This window comes from Pavona decussata, unplaced genomic scaffold, assembly GCF_977016875.1.
Source record: "Pavona decussata unplaced genomic scaffold, jaPavDecu1.1 SCAFFOLD_9, whole genome shotgun sequence".
In the NCBI taxonomy this organism is placed as follows: domain Eukaryota; kingdom Metazoa; phylum Cnidaria; class Anthozoa; order Scleractinia; family Agariciidae; genus Pavona; species Pavona decussata.
This window is the reverse complement of record NW_028145432.1, coordinates 4097501-4117339: the sequence shown is the minus strand read 5'-3', so window position 1 is coordinate 4117339 and position 19839 is coordinate 4097501. Positions and strand designations below refer to the sequence as shown.

Below are 19839 nucleotides of genomic sequence, written 5' to 3'. Positions count from 1 at the left end.
GAACAATGCTTAGTGCTCTATCCAGAGGTTAACTACAGTATGAAGCAATAGGAGTATTGCTACTCCCCCTTGGATGATATGCTAGCCACCCACAGGGTAACCCCAGCAAAATGTTACCAGTTCTTTGCCCTAGTTCATGTACGACTCTCTCTCAGGCCCCCACGATCAATTCATCGCAGTGATGTAACTGAGACGAACGACGCTTTAGTTTTTCGCTCGGACCACGTGACCCGAAAATGATTGACCTAAAGAAACAACACAACAATGAAGAGAGGGACCTAGCCACCTAGCCTCCTTTGTAGGCGTTCTTTGGCTCTTCATGTCACGCACTCTTTGCCACTGACCCTTTGATCTTCCAACCTACTGATCAAATGTCAGAAGTTCTAACCACTACACAACAGTGCCTTCGCACTGACATTCATATACTGTACCTATAATAAGCTCCTCTGCTTGCTTGTCTAAGCTCGGTTCCTGAAACATGGTGTCCGTTTGTTGCTGGGATAACTCCAGTCCTTCATCACTGAGCATCAATAGATCAGTCTTACTGGTCAGGTCAAGGAGGATTAGACCCTGTTCTCATGATGCATTGTAATTAAACTATATTATCATGTTTTTCAATCACATGACCAATTCATTTCGCTATGGATTTCATCGAAGTCACGTCGCAGATGGCTCCTTCTTTTCATGATCAAAACCTCATATATGTTCATTGCATTGATCTCGGAGCACAGGAAAGCGTTCAGTTGGAACAGCTTCCTTGTTTAACAATTAACTTGGTTCTTGGTCATGTTAGTTTCCCTGGCAAAATTGCCGAGAGAAGAATGTGTGGCTTCTTGTCTCAGCAGAAAGCGATAAACCTTCTCAAAGATCGGCCATCTCCAGTCCTTGTCAAAGTGATAAACAGTTGTGATATCAAGGTAGGCTTCCTGATGAAAAATTTATTGATTTTCCTGGCATTTGCAGTTATAGTCAGCGCTAGCGAAGCTCTCAATCTTTGTATATTTATCAATTCGCGATCAAAAATTTTCATAAGTTCGCATGTCTGCACGTGTTTCTAGAGAGCAAAGCTAGCTTTAACGAAGTGCTTAAATGCTCAAACGCTGATGTTTAGTTTAGATTTTCGTAGGTTCGTTTCTTGGATTAGCTTAGTCTTGATTAAAGAATAGAATAAAGTGAAATATTTAGATTTCAAATGTAACATTCACCATTTATTTGTGTAGATTTATTGTCTCAGTGATACAAAATGCCTTTGAAATGTGCATTTCAGTGGACACTCATCATGTTTATAATTCAAGCAGACATTACCTCAACTACAATAATGTAGATGGTGTGTATTATGCTTATTATTTATGCCTTCTTGTTATACAGGTAAAAAATAGAACATTATCTGTTGTTGTGGACTTTAGATTAGTCCTCAGTTCATACCCTGTTAAAGTTTCACCAAAGATGGATTATGAGGAAGATGATCCACTGCCTCACATACCTTGGCTGGATGTGATAGTTTGTAAATGTAACTGTTCAAGCTACCCATCTACCGGAAATGTGATCGTTGACATGCTCACTGAAAATGACTGTACCACGCAAGAAGCAAGTCAATTGAGTACTGACGCGACCAAGCTGTCTGGGACAGATGAAAGTGACAACGAACAATTTGAGCAACCAGGTGGAGAATCTCAGGGCGATTATGATGAAACAGAGCAATTTACTGAGTACTTTGCATTGAAAGGGAGCAGCTATCATGAAGACTGCCAAAAGGCATTAAGAAAATGTAAAAAACTTCACCTGAATTTTGAAACCGTTGAACTGAGGGTGACCCAAGAGCCTACCAACATCAGGGATAAGAATGCTGTTATAGTGGAGGGGTTCACAGACAATGAGTGGTTCTGTATTGGCTACATCCCTAAAGAAAAGTTAAAGAAAGTTGTCGTTGCAATTAGGAACAATGAAATTCAAAAAGTAGAATTCAAGTGTATTGGATTTATGTTTGTTCCAGATCTGAATGACTGGCTATACCATCCCCATGTGCTTATTTCAAAAATTGGTAATTGGCTTCCCTCGGATGCCAGGTACAAATACAACGACCTCATCAACTAACTGTTTATGTGTATCTGACAATTATGTAAAGTTAGGTTTTACCTCCTCAACTAAGGCCTTGTTTAATCTTAAAAGTGAAAAAGACAATGATTTTCAAAGGTATCAGAGTTCTTAGTTTTCACATTTCTTTAATATGTTTATTACTAATTATTTCGGTATTTACTCTCTTCATTGAAACTCAAGCCACACCCAAGCCTTAAGATTACCATAAAGTATATCGTGCATGCCTGGGGAGGGGGGGTATTTACCAAAAGAGAGTGTATATTGGAAGGCTTGAAGGATAATGTCTTCAAACAACCCACTTTCAAAAAGAGTGGTAACCTGGAACAAGAATGAGTGCTTGCTCAGATATGAGTGCATGGGGTTTCCAACAAATGCAATTGTTCCCTTCCCCCACCCCCCAAAATGATCCCATAAGTGAACGTACGCCCACTGTCACCCCAGGTTTTAACTCTTGTTGAGAGCGGGCTATATAGCTTAATGGTTAAGTGTTTTTGTTTAGATGTATATTTGTATACATGTACCATATACATATATTTAATTATAATAAACCTGTCTACATAAATGATCTCTTGTACAACTTGTTTGCTTCCAAACAAGACAATGAAATGATTCTGAAAAATGAAAAACCTTTCACTCACGAGGAAATGTAACTCTGTAAGTGGCAAGAATTGCATTGGCAGCTGGGAAATTTTTAAACTTGATCTAATTTTTTTTACATATATAACAATGAACAAATACATCTTTTTCTTCTTTCTGTAAGAGATTCCAAGCCTCATTACATGCAATGAAAGTAGCTCATTTATAATTATAGTAGACAGCTTCAGTGAGATGTGGCCAAAACATAGGTCCATTCCCACATCATGCTTCAAGACATTGAACTATGCCTCTGAGAGGCTTGGGTCGACAATAGTGACATGGCACTGTTTTTTCACACACATGCTTCTTTGACACTTGCAAGCATACAGCCAATATCAAAATACAGCTTTGTTATAGTTAAACATTTTTCTCTCTGAATGTAGTATACACAATTTCTTGAAACATTGGCCAAAACAATAACTGTTTTGGCCAATGTTTCAATCTTATAGTAAATTAGGTTTCATTTTCCTCCTCTATTGAAAACAAAAATCCAGAAGAAGGAGGGACACCCGACCTTGGGCGGTGATGTTGCTGTCTACATGAACGATCATTTCTTGCTGGGAGAAAGCCTCTACTGGGGACAAAGTGTGCAACACTTTCCCTTCGGTTTCTCAGGATCCTGTGAAGACGCAGAGGATTCTGTGCTGGCCCCTGTTCATCGTGTTCATCATTCTGTTCATTGTCACTATCTGCCTGTCCAGGGATTACATCAAAAGAATCCAGCGAACCTTCTTTGAATCGATCATTTTCAGTCCAATAGCAAAATGGGAGTGTTTCACTACTCAGGTGTTTGGAGTTTTCTCTTAAATGAATAACAGAGAAAAATAATTAAAAATTCGTAACATTTTCACAAAAAATAAATGGGAGTATTGTGCAGTTCCAAAAATTATTTGTACTCCTCCCACAGAAATTTCCTAGGGCGGGGGGGGGGGGGGGAGTGGGGGTGCTTTCGAAGATCAAAAAATAAAAAAAAAAATAAAAAAAAAGAAAAAGAAAGGAGTTCATTTGCAATTTCCAGAGTGGTGGGTCTTCAGTGGGGGAGCTATTGGAACTTTACATTTCTACCCCTCCCCCCTGATGGAATGTTACCCTATTGCAGGGTCACACCCCCCCCCCCCCCAGCATTAAATTTGTCCGTAACCACACACCTGCACACCAATAGTCTTTTGTTTCTCTAATCTGTTGAAAACACAAAAGTAAAATAGAATGGTTTCACTAAGTTTTGAAGTGGGGGGCACCTATAGGAGAGTAGCTGGGCAGAAAATTACACTTGAAGTGGGTTTCTTTGTGTTCAGTTTGAAAGTAGGCAGGTACTGACTCTTGTGAATTCTGGTACTGGTACCCGGGTCCCGCTTCTAATGACAACCCTGCGATTTATCAGATTAGGAATATTGTATAAAGAAAATCAGCAAATTATTTTCAAGTGAAAAAAAAAACAAATGAGACAACAATGGTCTGCAAGGTTTACCTAAAAGAAATTGCAGTTTGAAACAGACCAAAGGCATATCTTAAACGACACTCAAGAATAACATATCACCTGGCAAATGTGTGTTGCACTGAAGAATTGTAGCTGATATTGGATCAATCCAAAAGGCATGCGATCCCAAGGCATGATAGGTGTTTTGCCATCCTCTTTCTTGTCAGCAATGCAATGGCACAAGAAATACACCACATTGGGCTTATCATGGGCCTCCAATTCAAGCATGGCTCTACAGGCAATGTCCAGGAACCCTTTCACATTCCAAGAAAGCCCAGTCTTTGATGCGGCACAGCACACAAGACTGTCTGCAACAGTGAGCAGTGCTTCATGAGAAGCTATCTTGGCCAATGAGGACAGTAGATCCTTTACAGTTGACACACACATACGTTCAATAACATTAGCCAACATTTTCTGTATTGTAGACTTAAGAAGTGGCACAGGTGGATTTTGCACAATGTTAATATCGAGCATTGACTGCTGATTACCAGTTAACTTGTTTACAGTATCCATTGCTTTCTCTGGAATAGCAGAAAGGGGAACTTCGTTTTCTTTGTCTGCTGCAGGGAGTACGACTTCACTGAAATTCCATATGCATCCTCTGCCTCATCAACAGTCTTGAATTTGGTACGCAAAACATTGACCACTCTTTGTCGAATTGATTGTGCTGTTAAGATAATAACATTAATTTAATTATTGCCATTGCTTTCCATTTATTAGAATCTAATGAAACAGAAATAAGTAAGGAAATAAGTGAGTGCTATTCAAAATCTCATGTGGGTTTTCTCCTTTTTGACTAAGGTAGAGTCAAGTGATCCTAGTGAGTAAATATACAAAGAATATCAAATATTATTACAGACTGAAGCAACCTGTACTTCGAAGGCAATCAACAACAACAACAACAACAACAACAATATTAAGAATTTTAACATCAATCTTAATTGCAAATGATATAAAAAACAAACAGACAAAAGAGAGAGAGAGAAAGAGAATGAAAGAAAGGTTTAATTTACCTTTGCGAACGTATTTACTCCCAGAAGCCGATTTAATAAATCTTGCAGTCAGAGACCAGTAGTCAGTTTCAGCTCTCATGGCTGGCCACTCACTTTCAGAGGCCTGTTCGTCTTTATGAAGGGCAATAAATTGGACAGCTGCACGGTCTTCTACTTCAGTCCAAGCAATTCTCTTTGCACGACTCTTTCAAGTTTGAGGAGAAGTAACTACCATCGTCTTCTGCAAAACTCCCCTGATACATGGAGAAGGTAAAGGTGACTGTGACTAGAAAGACATTGGAGTAAAAAGGTGAAATTTAGAATCAAGCACATGACCATCGCTCAGGATTCAAGGGTCAAGAATAGGTAAATCACAAACCTCTTTATTCTGTTTAACTGAATCGTAAGCGAACGGTTTCCGTGAACCAGGATTCCGCTCTGGCCGATTCTTCTTTTTCTCATTTGGCGTCCGACCACTCATGACGTGGCATCTCTTATTTTGTTTTGCGGGAGTAGATATCACTGAAAAACAAAGAAGACCCATTTCTACGTAAATTGAAACAGCAATATAGCCAAAAATTCCGATAATTCTACTCAAGGAATGCGTCAATTAGCAATCAAGCTACAAGCGCGCCATCCCATATTGAATACATTACCATACATTACACAGTTCATGGAGCAAAAACAAAGGGATTTTCAATGGCTTCGACCAAAGACAATATAACGCGACCTTTTGCGACCTTTGCATTCATTTAAACCATAATTTATTCTTCTGTAACTTACTGTGCTTTTATGTCAAAAACTCCAATCAAACTTGTGATATAACGTTTTTTTCAAGTGGCTTTTTCCATAAAAATTTACGCGCCAATAATGCCGAATAAACCCAATGTATTTGTACAGAATATTCAACTTTTCCGAAACTTTCTCTAGCTCCAAAATTTAAATAATAGAAAAAAGGAGATAATAAGGAATCAAAACTTACCTTTTTGCGCTCCATATGTCCAAATAAAACGACAGAAGAACGACATGAAAAATCCACAAAACTCGACTTCTTGCTAAAGCGTGATCGAAGATTTGAAAATTTTCTAAAATGCTACGCGCAAAGCCGCCTGGACCTGGGTTCCAATCCTCCTTGGTCAGCGTATTATTGTCTGATTCAGACAGCTTGGCGGCGGCACCTAATCAGTGAAAAGGGAGGTTGTACTTTAAAAGTCGCCCGATTTATCGACTGATCAAATATAGTGGCGATATTATTTGTATCCGCTGTGCTCTGAAACATGTTCTTTCAGATCTGAAGCTTTCCTTTTCCAATTAACCAAAACAGTAATTGAGAAAAACAGAAATCAACAATGTGTAGTCAAACACTGACACAATGCTCATTTTCAAACAGAACTTATTAGCCATTATGGGGACTGGAGGTTCAATAAATAATATGAGTGAAAGTATTCAAGATGGGAACAAGAATGTATGGGAATTTTATAGACAAGCCTATCTCGAAGAGGTGATCGACTTGCCCCTGTGAAGTAGATGTCAGAATCGGATCTTTTCTCTTGGGGAGCAAGAGAAACTGAGAACAAATTTCAGTGAACTATGCCCTTAGCTGAGGTCTCCCTGATTGTACAAGGAGCTTCTTACCTCCGGCTGGCGTCTCGAAATTAGCTGTAGCAGCACTTGGACCCGCAGCCAGAGTTGACAATACTATTTACAAGGTTAAAAATTTAAAAAGATATTAAGGTATTCCTGAAAGCTCTGGTGACCTTTTCGAATTTCGTTGCTTTTTTCACATCTTAAAGATTATTGCTAAAGAAATTTGCTTGCCAAGTTTCCAGGCTGAAAGGCGTTCCGTTTTAGAAATACTAGCAATTGAAGTTTCGTTTCTAAGGATCAATTCCACGGCAAAATGACAATACGATACAGCACTAAGAAGTGCTTGCAGTTGGTGTCTAGTTTCCCGAACATGCCTTGTTGACAGATACATCAAGCAAAACGTTTCGAAGAAGAAATGTGAAACCATCTCAGCCATGGCCTTATGTCACGACAGAGCTCTCGCCGTGCTTGACTCTAAATTTCAAGAATATGGGTAAATAAGTACTTTCTTTGTGGTGAATTCGCTTTTAAATTCTATGTAGAGGATAGCAGTATGTAACACAATCTTGTTTGCCTTTCAGTTTCCAATCTGCGCCTTTCGGCCTGAAGAGTTTTCTCCGCCGTTTCACAAAGAAGCTGGGAGAAAGCGCCGAAAAGGCCAGAAAGTGCTTTTACAAGCTCTTATTTGGTATTCTTTAGGTAAGCCTCTTCTAATGGTTTGCGCCAACTTTTGAATAGATTGCCTTTTTAACTTCAGATAGCTAAAACTGTGCTTTTATCGACCATTCCATCTGAAGCGCACATGCGAGAATCCACGGGACCACGTGGTATGCTGTTTTGCGGGCTTGTCCAGCAGTTGAGCTCTTATGTTAATTTCCCGAAAACGCAAAGGAGAAAAATGGTTTTCACAAGGTAAAAAAACAATAAATGGAAAAAGTAATCATTTTGTATCATAATTGAAGCCTTTAAATCGTTTTCTAAAATGAGAACTTCAAGTTTTTATTACATTGTCATTTTCACTCAACAGTTTGGAAACAGTGTTGGAAAAGGGAGGTTCTGGGGAAAAGCTCTCCCAACCTATGTATATCCAGAATGCATAAAGGAAGCTATACCGGACCTCTTAGATGAGAATCTCAGGGACTATCAGGATCCTGAAGGCTCTATGGTACGGTGTTTCGTTCGGTTACAATAAACTTATTTCTCATTGCTCATGCCCATATTATGCTCAAATTCAAATTTTTCTACTCATTTCCCAAAATTCCTCTTGGGATGTTTTAGAAAATGCAATGCCAAATTCTATGTGTACTTCCAGCAAACAAAGAGAAGACCCCATAGGTAGGGAGAATGTTTTATTAATAAATGAAAATTGCTTCATTCTACCCAAGAATTATTTCCTTTTTGGATACTACATAACTTATTGGTAAGGTACTTTGGGCATGCTACATGTAGTTACAAATATTTGCATATTTTGGTCACCATCATTCAGGCAGAAAGTGTATATACATTCTTTAAAAAAAATTGGCCAGTTGATGTTTCAAAGTGCTTGTAACCTCTTGGAAGTCTAGCTCCTCTCCCCCCGCCTGGCCAAACAAACTGTGACTAAAACGTAATCCTCAATCACAATTTCTGTGCTTGTTTTTTCTTCAACAACTTTACTAAAAGACTGTGTATGTGGTAAATTGACCAACAGTACCAAAAAGAGTTACACTAGCTTTAATTAATTATAACAGGGATGTGTTGCCCAGAACGTCAAGGAGCAGTGATAAACTTAGACCCCCGTCTGTAAAATAAGAATGTACGAAAAAAGCCTTCTTTTATCATGGCTGTGTAATTTTTAATCAGAATTTTTAATCAGATTTAGACTTTGAGTTTCTACTTTATATGATGTTTTATAGCTATTTTTATTGTACTTAATTATCATTATTATCCACCCAATTTAGTTTATTATATAGGGCCTCTATGGATAGCAGTTTTTATCTTGTAAAAAAGCTGAAGGAGTTACCCTATTAAAATAAAGGTTTCTTAGCTAAACTTATTGTACAGTGCATGTTATTTATTAATACTTTTTTCTTTGAATAGGTAGAGTCATTGGTAATGAACTAAGGGAAGTCACAAAATTAAGTGCAGCAGCTGCCACACATATGAAGGTGAATATTCTTTCCACCCTGCATACTTTCTAACAACTGTCATTTAACTTAGGTTTATGAAGAGCATGAAAGGGCATTTTGTCAGACTCATTGTTTAAGTTCATTGAAAAAGTAATTTTGGTTAATTATGATGATGCTAGTTTTTATAAGAAGAGTGAGGGGTTAAAGTAAGGTCTTCATCTGTCGCCTGATTCAGGTTTCTGACCTTAAAAATTCATCCACAGTTTTCATAAGGCTGACTGCAACACAGTGTTTGTAGTACCTTACTGGTTGTAACACCTTAATTAAAATTGTATTGGTGATCATTTGCTCAAAGAAATATTGTCTCTTAACTGGATAAGTATCTACTTTCTTACAGGATTCTGATGATGAATCAAATGATGATATTGATGATCCTCGTAAGTGTGATGTTGAGGTAAAGACGGTAAAAAGAAGGTTGAGCACTTCCACGCGCACTTTGTCTGATGTAAGTAGCAATCAGTATTACATAAATTGTTTACAAGATCAAGCTTGAAAAAAACAAAAAGTATTTGATGCTAGTACCTTAAATTTTGAGTCATGCATAGGTTTTCATGGTGCCAATTATATTTACTACAGTAACATACATCAGTGTAGACAGGGAGCTTAATATGCTGCAGGTACAACTTCAGCACTGTTTCCTGTTTTGTATGACAAATCTGTCTGACTTACAGCTGTGTTTGGAAGATTGTTTATTGAGCATTGACTTTTTTTTCTAATCTTATGTTCCACCTCTTAATATTGGACAGTTGGAGGGATGATGTAATGAAGAAACTGGACAACATCATTACAAGGTGTCCAGAATAGACGATCATCTCAAATTCACTAAATCCAGCAAAATTGTCACTGATAGTCCCTGCAGACGGGTTGCCACCCCTCCGATTAGCAAAAAGGTAAATGTCTCTTTAATTAATGAACTCTTTCTGAGATTTTGCGAGCAATAATCTGTTGCCACGTGTACCTTTGTCATGCAACCATGACGTAACTCTCCACAGATGGTATCATTAATTTATTTTATTAAGGACAAATAATATAGTTTTCTTATTTGCATATGATATTGGCCACAGAAGATGATCTAGGAGAATCAGATGAAAGTTCCTCTGATGTCACACCATCCCTGGTAAATACCAAAGTTATACAGTCACAGATTTTAATACAGAAATAGTGATAATCCAAGGTAAGGGAGTGCATACCATGATCTTGATCCCAGTCTCTCTCGTTTACCAAGTTGGTGATGATGTCTGCCCGTGCAAAATCTGTCAGGGATACCAAATACACATTCCAGGATCCATTCATTCAATCAATGTTATCCAATACATTACTATTATTACTAGTAGTAATCAAAGATTATAGAGTGCGTTCGACAGCCCTAAGTTGTGCGATTGTACGGCCTGCTGCGTGACTTTTTTTAGGTAGCTCTTTCGTCCTTTTATATCTGTACGTAATGTGTAACTACCAAGGTGAAATATTTGCAATAAACGAAGCTGAGTTTAAAATTTCAGCGGCTACGTTGTTGAACTTTAAAAAAAAAAAATAGAAAGTATTTTCGGTCCGCCTGTTGCGTGACACCGTCGAACTTTAAAATGATGCACATCATTTTCGGTATAACGCTTATAATCTTTGAGAAAAACGAAACTTACAGGCCAGCGTACTATTTTGGTCTTCTACTCAAAAGGTATTTTACCAAAATGCCGCGAAACTTACGCGACTATAAAGCCGTAAAAATGTCGAACTGAAGCGAACTAATTTGCATACAGTTTTGAAAGACATCTCAGGGCCAAGGTTTATATTCAAAGAGCGGATAACTCTATCCAGTGGATAAAATGTTCTCCAACCAATAGATTTTATTCGCTGGATAGCGAATTATCCGCTGGATAAAATAATCCGCTCTTTGAACAACCGGGGCCTGATGTCAGTTTCTGATGTGTGTATATTTCAGACATTTTTGTATTTTGATTTTATACTAACGTAATACGTGACTCGCAGAACCTCGCGAACCTAGGGCTGGGTGAAAAGCCCTCTTTACTCGTATTGTAGCATCAAACGAAGAGATTAAAAGGTTTCTGAACATAGCAACGATTTTGATGAGCATGGTCTTGTCGTAGTTCCACAGGCTAGTTTCCGGTTGAAATCTATTTCTGACACGACGAAATGTACAACAGGCGTGCAGCGCTGTCGTGTTCGATGAATTTATTTCCCACGGAAAATTATTTTACCGCGGCCACAAAACGTGTAATTTCTTCAATGCAATCTTTCACAAAAAAGATTTCTGGAAGAAAGGGAAAAGATTCTGTAGAGATATTTCCATCCAGTGAATATTGATGAACATTGCAGTTGAAATGTGATCCCGTACACTGAATGTAAAACTTTTCCGATGTATGCAAATTCAGGCAATGGCGCGAAAACGAGGGGGCGACTCTTATACGAAAACGAGACTAAAAAGATGGCTAGCCCGAAAACGAGGTCAGATGTCGTCATAAGTTCGCACCAGTTTCCCAGGCGACACATGCCCCTGCAAAACTCAAGCGGGGGGGCCATTTGGGTGTCCTTACAGCAATCTCGAAAAATCCTGCATAGCCGTACACAGGCACACCAACTCGAAAGACACAGGACCCAAGAATGAAATTAGGCTTGCGTTCTCCTTCGTCGAACACAATTACCAGAATCACATAAATTCGTTCTCCATGAAGGAGAAAGATATCTATAGATAAAACAAACGTGCCGGTAACAATGACGTTTTGTGATAATTTTTACATTTTGTTTTCAATCTTGAAACAACAATAATAATTATTTCCATTTCATGTTTTTAGATGTATAATGAAACAAATCTGCTACTACTTCCTTTTAGTGGCAACATAAAAAATATGCACTTGTTGGAATTATTGCCATTTTATATTTTCTCGTTCATGTTTTCAACTTGATTGTTCGATTGTAATCACCGACCGGAAGCGACTCTCAGTATTATTGTGAAATGTAATGTCAATCACTTAGGGTGAAGTGACAGGGATCGGAAATAGAAGATCAAGTTCAACCAATCAGATTAGCTTTATTACAATACGTGAATGATTTCTCTGTAATCTGAATGTACGCGTGCTAGTGACTGCTTGCGAGGGAGTGAAAAACCTTGTGAAAAATCCAGTGGAGGAATACAAATTTGAAAACGATATTTTCAAGTGTGGTTGTTTTGTTTAGCGAACGGGACTTATCAATTGTCTTGGCAGTATTCGGGGGAAATTCCCAACACAAAGTGGCACCTCCGATAGGAGAGTGATCGGGATCCAGCTGGGTGGTTTGAAACTGGGCTGCCATGGAGAGGAAACCACCCACCGCTTGAAAACAATGAAGCCGGAAGTCTTCGTGGATTAAACACCCTGGTAAGGAAACTAAAGCACCAAGGAATGATTGAGCGCTACGACAAGGTTATCAAGGACCAAATAGAAGAAGGAATAGTGGAACGGACCACCGAACCAGTAAAAAGCCGTGAGTTCTATATACCCCATAAGGTAGTCGTCCGTGAAGCAGCAGAAAGCACGAAACTTTGTGTGGTCTACGATGCATCGGCAAGGGCAAACAAGGGAGCACCTTCACTAAATGAATGCCTTAACGCGGGACCACCGCTTCAAAACCAGCTCTGGGGTGTCCTGGTCCGTTCTCGAATCCACCCAGTGGCCATCGCGGGGGACATAAAACAAGCATTTCTCCAAGTCTGTATTCGCGAAGAAGATCGAGACGCGCTTAGGTTCCATTGGCTCAAGGATCTGACCACTGAGACAGTGGAGGTGTTAACATTCACAAGAGCTCTTTTCGGCCTTACGTCATCTCCATTCCTCCTGGGGGGAGTCATTCAGCATCTACTTGGAAGCTGTAGGTCAGCCTACCCCGACATTGTGAAGGAACTGGAAAGGAGTTTGTACGTGGACGACCTAATAAGTGGAGGGCCAACCAGTGAGAAGGCGCAGCAGGTGAAGTCAACTGCGATAGAGATATTCGCCAAGGGAACTTTTGAGTTACACGAGTGGCACTCGAACGATCCAGTATTAGACTCCACAGCTACAAGACCAGCCGAGGGAGAGGAAGAGACATATGCAAAGGAACAGTTGGGCATACCAAGGAAAGGAGGGGCATTTCTCCTGGGACTTTCATGGGAAAAGGAGAGTGACACGATTGGGGTGAAGTTCCCATCAGAGAAAACGGAACCTACCAAGCGAGGAATTCTGGGGAAGATAGCCAGGATATACGATCCACTGGGGCTGGTTTCTCCTGTTACACTGGAAGGTAAACTTCTTTACCGGGACGCATTTGAAGCCAAGGTCTCCTGGGATGCACAGTTGCCGATCAAACTAACTCAAGACTGGTCGCGATGGGAGCAGAGACTACCACAGATCTGTACTGTCCCACCATCACGAGCCAGAGATAACCGGAAGTTGAAAAATGTGCTCTAGCCGGTTGCTAAGGAGTGACGTCATACTCCTGCTCTGAACCTATCATCATACTACGTTTGCGGTTTGGGACTCCAACAGAGTTTTCGCAACTAATTTATCGCCGCATGGCTTTTCGTACAATCTCTCGTTGAGACGGCCTGATCATTTTGGGGGTGGGATTTGCCTTTTTTGACATTTTAGGAGGTTAGATTTCATGTAATTCTAGTCAAGATCATTTTCGCGCTCCGTCTTCAAGGACATGGAGGCTTTCGCTGAGGCTTTCGACATTCGTCGACTGCATCTAGCTAGCGACCCGGTAAGACCGTGGTATTTAATGAATTCTCTGGTATGTGGCGGTCAGCCGACCAAATTTATGGCCAGGTGCCCTTTGGTAGCGAGTTTTCCAACAGAATTCGCCTCTGTGAAGATCTCCGATATCCAAAATGGCGGGGACTTGGATCAGAGAGCTTTCAGAGGAGAAGTCGTTCCCGTTGCCTCGTTATTCGGCATTTTGTGCGCAGTTCTGAGGAAAACTGTGAAACCGAGTGAACGTGTTAGCTACGCTTCGTTGAAGCCGTGAACGCTATCGAGATCGGAACAGAAAAGCAACCAAGTCCACGTGAGCCAGTAGTGGTTGAACCAGAACCACCCATTCAACGAAACGAAATTAAGCTTGAGCTTAATATTGGTAACGTCGTTGAGGAAAATATCAAGCTTAAAGCCAGTCTGGACGAAGCAGTCGAGCAGTTGAAAACCCTTCGAGACGAAGCGCAAACCGACTGCTCACCGCCCTCAACGAGTGCAAAGGCAAAATCAGAGGAATTTCCGGACGACGTAGTGTGGACCTTGATCAGCGATGTTCGCGAAAAGTACCAGCTGCCGCTTGCATCAGCAATCGCTGGTCAGGTCCACAATCCCGAAGTGGCTAAAATGTTAAGCGACTTAGCGGAAAAATTGGTCGAAAAAAGTGGTCCAATGCAAGCATTTGAGGTCATGCTTGGGGACAGTGCTCCTGATTTTTTCCAGTCACTTCGTGTCCCTGACTGGACCTTACTGTATTTTAAACTGCAGTCCAGAATCCCGGACCAAGGTTGGCAAACGCTATTGAGCCTGACTAGGCTAGGCCGAACTGGGGTAAGTGATTACCTTTATCTTTTTATTGTGCTAGAATAGGTATAATATATATTCTTGCTTTGTAAAACGTATTTTACTTTTTTTTTCTTAAAGAGAAACTGAGGGAGGGGTTCACAGGGTTGAGTCTTGACACTCATTATGATGATCTGTTGATATTAAGAATTAGTGACTGGTCCAATGAGTCTTTTCTGTCCCATCCCTTAGGGATGAAAGAAGGAAAATAATTTCATGATCTGCATATTCCGCAGGGTTTCGATCAAGGGTACTGTAATTAATTATTGTGGGGTTTAAGGACGGTGCCTACTATTGTTACTGCGCATACGTTCTGCGCATCTCCAAATACTCGGGTTTCCTATGGGTGGTGCCTACTAATACAGGGATATTTTTGCGCGGTTTAAATCTATGCGGAGAAAGCAGAACTCACCAAATGCTCTTGGTATTGCAAAAGAAAATTGGGGGTAACCATGCATTTTTCAGAGATAATTAAGGTTCAATTTAGGAAAAAATCCCATACATTGCTTTATATTTTAGCGTTTTTTAGAGATATTGTTGCTTAATTATCTCTGAAAAATGCGTGGTTACCCCCAATTTTCTTTTTGGATTCCAATAGGCCTTGCTAAGATCTGCTTTTCCCGCATAGTCATAAACCGCACAAAAATACTTCGGTATTAGTAGGCACCGTCCTTAAACTGTCTTATAAAATGAGCCAGGATAAAGTAAAACCGTTAATTTTAAAAATAAAATTTTTGCTTTTAAGTTATTCTTTGTAATTGTACGATTTGCCTATGAAAGCTTATGGTGGAAATTAGCAACATTAATGGGCTAGTTGCACTGTACCCCACAGTGAAGATAAATCAACAATAGCCTCCATTTCGCGCGAAATATGCTCAGATATTTGTCCGCAGACATTATCTGTTCTGAGAAGTGAACAGTTTTCCCGAGAGTGAAGCTCGAGGAAAACTGTGAGCTTCTAGGAGCAGATAATGTCCAAGGACAAATATCTAAGCATATTTTTAAAGCCAAATGGAGGCTATTGTAGTTACATGTATTATCCTTCAAATATTTTTCGCAACATGAAGCAACGAGCTTGAGTATTTGAACATTTCGTTTAAGAACAGTTTACCGTTAAAAACCTTTAGAGCGTATTTTGTTTTCTGATACTGCTGTATCGACCAGCAGGTTTATCTCTCTTTCCGTCACAAAAGCAAACCGTTCCCCCATCTTGACATTAATTGAGATTGTAAACAAAACGTGCCTTAAGTTTTTGAAATTGGGGAATATCACTTGGGGAATATCATCGGATATTTCCCAGTTTTAGCTGGGGTATATTTGGTCCCATGAGGCGTTTAGACCAATCGCGGGCGAGCGGAAATATTTAAATCAATCAATCAATAAACTTTATTTACCCTTGAATTTACAGTGTAGCACTGAAGTGCTAATATCTTTAATGGATTATAATTAACAATTATTCCACGAGCGCGCGTTGGATATGAGATGATAGATAGCCAACGAGGTGCGTAGCGCCGAGTTGGCTATAATCATCTCATATCCAACAAGCGCAAGTGGAATAATTGTTTTATTAAAAACAACCGAGAAATATTGCTAGATCTTACTGATTTCGCTGTGCAAGAACGACCAGAAGGCAATTTAATGGTCGCCATTTCTCGGCCATGGTATAATTGCTCATATACCATGGCCGCTAAGCCAATCAAATCCCTCGTATTGCATTATACAATGATGCAGTTTTTAATAATTAACAATTATTCCACGAGCGCGCGTTGGATATGAGATGATAGATAGCCAACGAGGCGCGTAGCGCCGAGTTGGCTATAATGATCTCATATCCAACAAGCGCAAGTGGAATAATTGTTTTATTAAAAACAACCGAGAAATATTGCTAGATCTTACTGATTTCGCTGTGCAAGAACGACCAGAAGGCAATTTAATGGTCGCCATTTCTCGGCCATGGTATAATTGCTCATATACCATGGCCGCTAAGCCAATCAAATCCCTCGAATTGCATTATACAATGATGCAGTTTTTAATAATTTCTGTTATATGCCCATGGCAGCAGCTGCTACTGATTTGACTGGCTGGTGTCTGAAGCCAGTCAAGTGAGACCTTACAGTATGTGTTCTGCTCAGTACATGGGCTTGACTTCAGCCACCTTAATCTTGTTTACATGCAGAGTAGAATAGTTATTAATTGGTGCAAAATGAGAAGAAGCATGAATATTCAGTATGTGCAATTGTCAACTGAAACATGTGCCTCCCTTTTGGAGATTTTAGGTGAAATCAGTGCAGCTCAAACTAATTAGTAAGAGCATTTTATTATAAAAAGAACGTCGTGCATAAAGCGAATTGCGTTATTACATTACAAAAGAATAAATACAGTATAGTAAAATTACAGCTTGTCAACTTAATCGGGACTGGGCATTATATTTAAAATTATTTTAAATTTACATTTTCACATTTTCATATTTTCAAATTACTCCGAAGTTACAGCCTACAGTACAATAGTACAATTGTAGGCTGTAAATTTCGATTTTTTTTTTCGATATTTAAAAATTATTCGATATGATAAAAAGTTCACCACAAAAAATCAATAATTTTGGAATTCTTTCTGGTATTGTTATTGATTTCACAGTTAATGTTTAGTTTGGTTATTTATTAAGATTACAACACTGATGTCCCAATCCTGCTAAACAAAAATCAAATCAAGGCTGTGAGGAAAATGGTTTTTGGGATAGTAAGAAATGCAATGGGCATCAGACCCCTGCCAGGAGGTGCTCCTCGTGGCTTTCAAGTCAGCCTGTCTGCTGCTGTTGCCTGGGCTGCGAGGGAGACAAGGTTACATCAACCCCACCAAAACACCCTGGAAGTCAACCTTAAACTTGACGGAAGACTTTTCTTTGGTAGGTTTGAAGTTTTCTTGTTGCAGGGATTTAAATGTTATTTAAAATTTTCTCAGTTATCTCTTATGGTATTATGCTTATGTCCTTTTTCTAGTAATTTGCATGGAATGGGTACTTCTTGAGCAAAAGAAGGGTTTCTCTAAACTATCATTTTACACACCATTCTTGCAAAAATGTAAGGGCTTTGCAGGGTTTTCAAAATGAAAAAAAGTACCAGGAGGAAATGTGAAAGTAGCCGGAGGACAATTGCACCGCGTTAGCGGTACCGTGCGGCAAAAGCTGCACGGGGGAAGGGTGTGGGAGGGGGAAACCCCTCCTGCTGGGGGGGGTCACAGCAAATAGTTAAATTTTGCATACCCAGAGATGCATTCTCAATCTGGTGCATTTTCAGGGCAAAAAAGTGTTTGTTTGGAGGTCATTGTAAACTGAATTATAAACAAGAGTTTTCTTCAAAATATCACTCAGATATAACAATTATTATAACAATTGGAATTAAAATCTGGGCAAAAATATCCACGTCCGTAATCAGCTACGTTATTGACATAAATTCATACTTTGGAGACAAAAAGTACCCGGCACAAACGCTAAAAGTAGCCGGTGACTTGCATCGGGCGTCGGGTGCTATTGAAAACCCTGGCTTTGAGCATTTTAAGGTAGTAATAACTTAAATCCCAATGCATTAGTAATGTATTCACATGCTGTTCCCCACCACAGGCAGGCAACAAGTCATGATTGGCATTGTACCAGTGAATGTTCACCATGCATCTAGTGAAAGCTGCAAAAGTGTCTATCCAATTGCAATTGCCAATTGCAAAGAAAAAAGGTGAGAGTAATATAAACTGATGATAGTTTCCTGTTTAAAGGGCATGCCATTCACAGTTTATCCAAGATGAAAATTATTATTTCGAGTCGCATATGTCAATTTAGGTAATTGTTGTATATCCTTTTGGTTCACCCAGATAGAAGTCCTGGCATTGATATGTGCCTGAGCGCTTCTGGGATATGCAACATGAAAATTATTATTTCGAGTCGCACATGTCAATGTAGGTAATTGTTGTATATCCTTTTGGTTCACCCAGATATAAGTCCTGCCATTGATATGTGCCTCAGCTCTTCTGGGATATGCAACATGAAAATTATTATTTTGAGTCGCACATGTCAATGTAGGTAATTGTTGTATATCCTTTTGGTTCACCCAGATAGAAGTCCTGGCATTGATATATGCCTGAGTGCTTCTGGGATATGCAACATGAAAATTATTATTTGGAGTCGCACATGTCAATGTAGGTAATTGTTGTATATCCTTTTGGTTCACCCAGATATAAGTCCTGCCATTGATATGTGCCTGAGTGCTTCTGGGATATGCAACATGAAAATTATTATTTTGAGTCGCACATGTCAATGTAGGTAATTGTTGTATATCCTTTTTGGTTCACCCAGGTAGAAGTCCTGGCATTGATATGTGCCTGAGTGCTTCTGGGATATGCAACATGAAAATTATTATTTTGAGTCGCACATGTCAATGTAGGTAATTGTTGTATATCCTTTTGGTTCACCCAGATAGAAGTCCTGGCATTGATATGTGCCTGCGTGCTTCTGGGATATGCAACATGAAAATTATTATTTTGAGTCGCACATGTCAATGTAGGTAATTGTTGTATATCCTTTTTGGTTCACCCAGATAGAAGTCCTGGCATTGATATGTGCCTGAGTGCTTCTGGGATATGCAACATGAAAATTATTATTTTGAGTTGCACATGTCAATGTAGGTAATTGTTGTATATCCTTTTGGTTCACCCAGATAGAAGTCCTGGCATTGATATGTGCCTGAGTGCTTCTGGGGTATGCAACATGAAAATTATTATTTTGAGTCGCACATGTCAATGTAGGTAATTGTTGTATATCCTTTTGGTTCACCCAGATAGAAGTCCTGGCATTGATATATGCCTGAGTGCTTCTGGGATATGCAACATGAAAATTATTATTTGGAGTCGCACATGTCAATGTAGGTAATTGTTGTATATCCTTTTGGTTCACCCAGATATAAGTCCTGCCATTGATATGTGCCTGAGTGCTTCTGGGATATGCAACATGAAAATTATTATTTTGAGTCGCACATGTCAATGTAGGTAATTGTTGTATATCCTTTTTGGTTCACCCAGGTAGAAGTCCTGGCATTGATATGTGCCTGAGTGCTTCTGGGATATGCAACATGAAAATTATTATTTTGAGTCGCACATGTCAATGTAGGTAATTGTTGTATATCCTTTTGGTTCACCCTGATAGAAGTCCTGGCATTGATATGTGCCTGAGTGCTTCTGGGATATGCAACATGAAAATTATTATTTTGAGTCGCACATGTCAATGTAGGTAATTGTTGTATATCCTTTTTGGTTCACCCAGATAGAAGTCCTGG

General features: G+C 39.5%; 1 protein-coding gene and 1 long non-coding RNA gene across 2 annotated transcripts; both read left to right on the top strand.

Annotated features, from left to right (window-relative positions):
• The first annotated feature begins 448 nt into the window (after positions 1–448).
• On the top strand, positions 449–6385 carry LOC146488655 (uncharacterized). Its single transcript, XR_014866552.1, has 2 exons — positions 449–552; positions 6343–6385. It is a non-coding gene; the product is annotated as an uncharacterized LOC146488655 (long non-coding RNA).
• On the top strand, positions 642–3031 carry LOC146488656 (uncharacterized). The gene is made up of 2 exons (XM_085119228.1): positions 642–917; positions 1369–3031. The coding sequence occupies exons 1-2, from the start codon at positions 642–644 to the stop codon at positions 2092–2094; spliced, it is 1002 nt and encodes a 333-aa protein (XP_084975354.1). The 3' UTR covers positions 2095–3031.
• Positions 6386–19839: the final 13454 nt, after the last annotated feature.

What these genes read in the sequence shown, in the direction of transcription:
- LOC146488656 (XM_085119228.1), top strand. Translation starts at nt 642, where the DNA reads ATGGATTTCATCGAAGTCACGTCGCAGATGGCTCCTTCTTTTCATGAT. An exon ending in TAAACAGTTGTGATATCAAG is followed by an intron (nt 918 to 1,368) that starts GTAGGCTTCCTG and finishes CTTGTTATACAG; the next exon opens with GTAAAAAATAGAACATTATC.